At 41.2% G+C, this 5,022-nt stretch overlaps 1 protein-coding gene across 1 annotated transcript; it reads right to left on the bottom strand.

Annotated features, from left to right (window-relative positions):
* Positions 1-1,122: 1,122 nt before the first annotated feature.
* Positions 1,123-3,469, bottom strand: LOC307052440 (ubiquitin carboxyl-terminal hydrolase 1-like; the record flags this gene model as incomplete). The annotated part of the gene is given in 2 exon segments (XM_079703366.1): positions 1,123-3,327; positions 3,329-3,469. Coding segments are annotated over 2 exon segments (2,346 nt in total).
* Positions 3,470-5,022: the final 1,553 nt, after the last annotated feature.

Below are 5,022 nucleotides of genomic sequence, written 5' to 3'. Positions count from 1 at the left end.
ATTCCCATAATGAAAAGTTAAAATAAAAGAACTCTGCTTAGGTTTAAAGCTGAGCTCAGTCCTCTGCTTGCAGAGTTATTGAACTGTTCTTGCTTCATTTGTCAAATGGGGATAATCAGAGTGCCTCTCTCATAGGGTTTTTCAGAAGGAGTAGAAAGAAATAATAGGTATGAAACACTTAGAAGAGCTGCTTATAGCACAGAGTATGTGCTCAACCAAGTTATCTATTGATACTGTTGTTTAGTAGTAGTAGTATTATTGTATACTGTTACGTAGATCTTATATTAAAAGATATAGAAAATGTGATCTCTGCTCAACATTTAATCATTGGTCCAAAAGTAAAAAGACTAAGTATCATTCTTTTTTTTTTTTTTTTAGTTGTTAAGCAGTTTAAATTTTATTGACCTCCTGGTTTTTTAAAAAAAGTTAAATTTAAGGTCACACCTCTAAGTTCGTTGCATTATATACAGATCGTGCAGAGTATGACTATGAAGAGATACAAATTAGTCCACACTGAAAAATATTTACTAGGGTACAGGATCATTTTCATAAATACATATAAAATTCTTTTGAAGATAGAAGAGGACTGACTCTTCAGGTTTCCTGAGACACTTTTCAAAGTGACTGAAGGCACAAAATGTGCACTATTGTGAATACATACACGTGCCTCTAATACAGCCCATCAAAGATCTGGCTTCATGACTTACAAAACTAAATGTACTGAAATGAGATTCTGCTTCTTAGCTGAAAAACCACAGAACCTATAAACATCATGTAGATAATTACTCCAAAATATGGAGATAAAAATACAAGCACTTTATTTGAAAAAGCAAACACAAAAGATAGGTGTAAATTCAAAGTGTTTAAATGCTTCCATTTTGAATAATTCAGTTAAGAACCTATACAAGTTTGTTCCCAGAAGCTAATGCATCAATCACTAGTCTCCACTAAGGAAAAGGAATTCTAAAAATTAACATGGTTTTCAATAACTCAGATTTCACTATTTATATAAAAACCTAGAGAGACCAGTAATATCCAATAGCTTCAAAAGATAAGCTAAAGACTTTTTGATGTAATCAATTTACCAATGTTTAATATGCACACAAGGAAAATACACTCACTCTATAATTTCTTATAAAATAGCAAGTAAGGAGTAGATGTAGGAGATGTAGAAGGGGAAAGAGAATTCAAAAAGTCCTTCTCTTCGGTAACTTTCACTTCAGAATCATTAAAAAGCAACCACTTCCCCTCATACTCCTTTAAGCTTTGCACTGCATATGAAATTTTGTTTTCAAAATCACTCATGTTAATGCCTGTTTGGTCATTGGATTCCGTGTTTCTATCAGATTCATGGGTCCCATTAGTATTGTTAGTCTCAGAATTTCTATTTTCAGCAAATGCTGTACTGGCAACTTTATCAGGATGAGATGCTTTGTTGTATAACTCATCATCTGCTTTAGTCTTTTGTCCTCTGAGAAGTCCAAGAGCGTCTACATTTTTTTTGTTCAAAACTTTACTTGGCTGGGTATTTCCACTGACTCTAATTGACACTTCTTCATCGTCATAGTTTTCGACCACACCCCTTGCTTCCTCCTCATTCAATGGTTCTGGATTACCTACTTCACACATTTGGTCGATCACAAAATTTTCCTCATCTAGTTCTAAACTGTTAAGGTCAGTGACTTTCACAGAAGCAGTATAATGCCCGCTACTAATTGTAATGCCACTATGTATCACAACTGCAAATAATCCATAGCTGTCATTGGTTGGCTTTGTGCTCCATTCTTCTAGTGACAGTTTAAGAGGTATCAGTAAAGGAGTGTTGATCTTGGAAAGTCCACCACCATACCAATCAAACTCCAAGCCACTAGCAGCAAAGCACTTCAAATGAATAGTTAGAACTTCAGGCATTGTGTCAAACAAAAGACTTCGTTCAGCTTCAGTATAATGATGGCAATTTTCACAGAAATATTTATTTTCTCCTCCAATCCTCTCCACTGAAGCAAACTGGGAAATTGCCCATCTCAGGGTCTTCATTTCTGTTTTTGGCTCTGGAGAACTGTCAGGACTCTCCTCTACTTTGGAAAGCTCATCTTCTTGCACTGGTACAATGATGTCTTGAAAATCTTCTCTTCTTTCTGTTGAACTTTCACATTCTGAGCAACGAGTCCTGATGACCAGCTGACCTTGAAATAATGTCTCCACGAGCTCAAACCCAGTTTGCTCTGCGCCTTTGTTTATGGGCTTAACTTCATTAACAGGCATAACGTTCTTCCCTGGAGATTCAAGTCCACAACCATCAGCTGTATTACCATCCTCATACTTCCCCATGTCCTCTTCAAGACCACATTCATTTTCTTTAGATTGTCCTTTGGATTCTTGGTTTGTTGTTATTTTACCCAGACTAAAGAATTTAGAAATAATGCTGAGTTGCTTAGCTGCAGACTGTAACCAGTTTCTTTTACCTCTTGATTTCTTTTGTGAGGGTCTTGCACTCTCATTTTCAGAAATGTGCTTGCGGATTATTTTAGCAGGAATATCTGATGAATCAACTGTAGCTTTTCTTTTTGATCTGGTTTGTCTCTGGTTTTCTTTCAAAGACTGGTGGTCCTTAGAGGCTTTAACTTTTTTCTTCATGTTACCAAGTTCAGTGTCACTTTTTCTTTTCCCATGTACTTTTGGCAATTTTTCTTTATAGTCTTCAGAATGCCTCATACTGTCCATCTCCATGCTGTTATTACCACTCATTTCCTCTTTCTGATGTTTTTCTTCTACCTTAGTAGATAACTCTGCCACATTTTTTACTCCTTTTTTTAGGAGTTGGCATGTTTCTTGAATGTGTCCCAAAATACACTGTAATACTTCCTGTGCATCATGCTGTAGATATCCTCCATACATAGGGTTGAGTTTCCTGAGTGTGTTAAGTAGTCGCCTTGGCTGAGTAGCAAGTTTACGAGTATATTTCTCTGGATGTAAGAGAAAACTAGCCTGAAGCTGTTCGACTGAAATGATCAAGGAGTGTAAGCTGCATATTAGTTCAAAACTTACTGAAGAATCTCCTTTGCAATTTCCCTTAGCTTTTTGACTGGCTTCATCTTTTAGGGCTTCTTTCTTCCTTGAAATAATATTAAATAAGTGCTTCACTCCAGATTTAAAACCAGGACAAAAATATAATACCTGAAGTATACTATTAAGATAACAAGTATTGCCGAGATTATTCAGTCCCACAAACGGTAACAAGTTTTTTCTCTTCGCACAGTTGACACGTGAGGACTGTGCTGCAGGAACAACTTGATCAATTTCAGATCCTCTATATTCAGAAGTTTTTTTCTTCATTTCCTTGAGAACCTGTGAAATCCAAGGCTCTCTTGGTTTCCTTTTTCTGAAAAAACTTCAAGGAACGTCTGGTTTTTTTTGAGGGACTACCTCTTGAAAGCCTATTACTTTCACTAGGTATGACACGGGGCATTTTCTCTTCAAATCCCAAGGAGCTGACGAGAATTCATTTATACAGGGAGCCTGTAATCACCAAGCATATCTAGAATATAACATTTGACCAGGTGCCGTATCTTCTGCTATACCATTTCTTGCTCCTGGCTGTCCTTATCACTGGGGGTTGTGACATCACATATGTTTCTCCCGTAACTATGGTCATGGCCCAGAGCGAGGTCCGCGGCGGTGACGCCGACAAGTCTAACCGGGCTGAGGGCGGGGCGACAGGTGAGCCCCTGCCCCGAGCCTGCGGGGGCCCGCGACCCACGGAAAAGCTGGCCGGATCGCCCTCCCCGCAGGGGAGTGACCATTCGCTCTCAAGAGCAGGAACCCGGGCTGCGGCTCGGTCCTGCCTGGGCGCCGGCACCGACTACATCCCCGAAGCGGCGCCCGACCGCGCCCGCCCCCATCCCCGCCCCGGGACGGCAAGGAGCGCCAGAAGCGGCTCCGCTCGCCCGGCGCCCGAACCGCTGGGGTCTTCCCCACTACACCGCCGACGGGAACTTGGCGCATTTTCCTCAGTCTCAGGACTCGTGTGTTTTAGCCTCCGCCCGCGCCAGCGCTGCAATTGGAGGTGGCGTCCTACCAAAGTGCCGGTTCTAGTCTCCAGGCTGCAGAGACGCGAAAGGCTAGAGCCACGTCGCGACCGCCACTAGCCCTCCTGGCACGCACGGGCTCCGGAACCAGCCGGAACGGTAGTTGCCCCAAGCTGGTAACGGGTTCTGCAGTTTCAAACAGCGCAGGCAACGTCACGGGCAGCTCGCCCTAAGTATCATTCTTCAAGAAAATGTGTTAACAGCCCACTAGGGGCAGTCCCATTATCAAATCCACCAGGAAAGAGGATTCTTCTCTGGTCCTCAGGGCAGACAAGTTGAATGGACAGGCAGAGACTTTTTGTTTCATTCAAGATGCATCATCACTGAACTGGGATGGTGACAGATAATTCCCCATCCCACCTCAACTCCGTCGGTAAAGCGCTCTCCTGTCTAAATATGTTAAACCAGCACACACATTCACTGCGGAGGATCCAGCTTACAATGGCTCTTTTTAGTTGAGCAAATGGCTTAAAAGCACTAATCATCAGTGGAATTCAAGCTAGTTAAAAGGCAGAGTCAATTGAGAATCTTTCACGTGGGCAATAAAACAGATAGGCACAATTATTACATTAATCAATGGGGCTCTAGGCCAGTACTTTCCAACTTCAATTGCACATGAATCACCTGGGGATCTCTTAAACTGCAGAGTCTGGTTTAGTTTGGGGCAGGGCCTGAAATTTTGCATTTCTGACAAGCTTTCGGGTGATGCTGAAGAGGCTAGTCCATGTCAACTTGGTGTCTCAAATTCCTTGTCACTGGGAAATGATCTGACACACACTTCAGTAGGATTTGGGCTTCAATGGTTTGGATAAAAGATAACTAGGAGAATTGCTCTGAAATACTAATTGGAAGAATTCATTTCTGATTCTTTGGCTTTGGTAAATGTTCCATCTACCAAAATAAATGGCACATACTTATTTTCAGGTGTTAAATC

This window comes from Hyperoodon ampullatus (genome assembly GCF_949752795.1).
Source record: "Hyperoodon ampullatus genome assembly, chromosome: 4".
Taxonomy (NCBI): domain Eukaryota; kingdom Metazoa; phylum Chordata; class Mammalia; order Artiodactyla; family Ziphiidae; genus Hyperoodon; species Hyperoodon ampullatus.
Note: the sequence above shows the minus strand (reverse complement) of the source record. Positions and strands in the feature narration are given on the sequence as shown.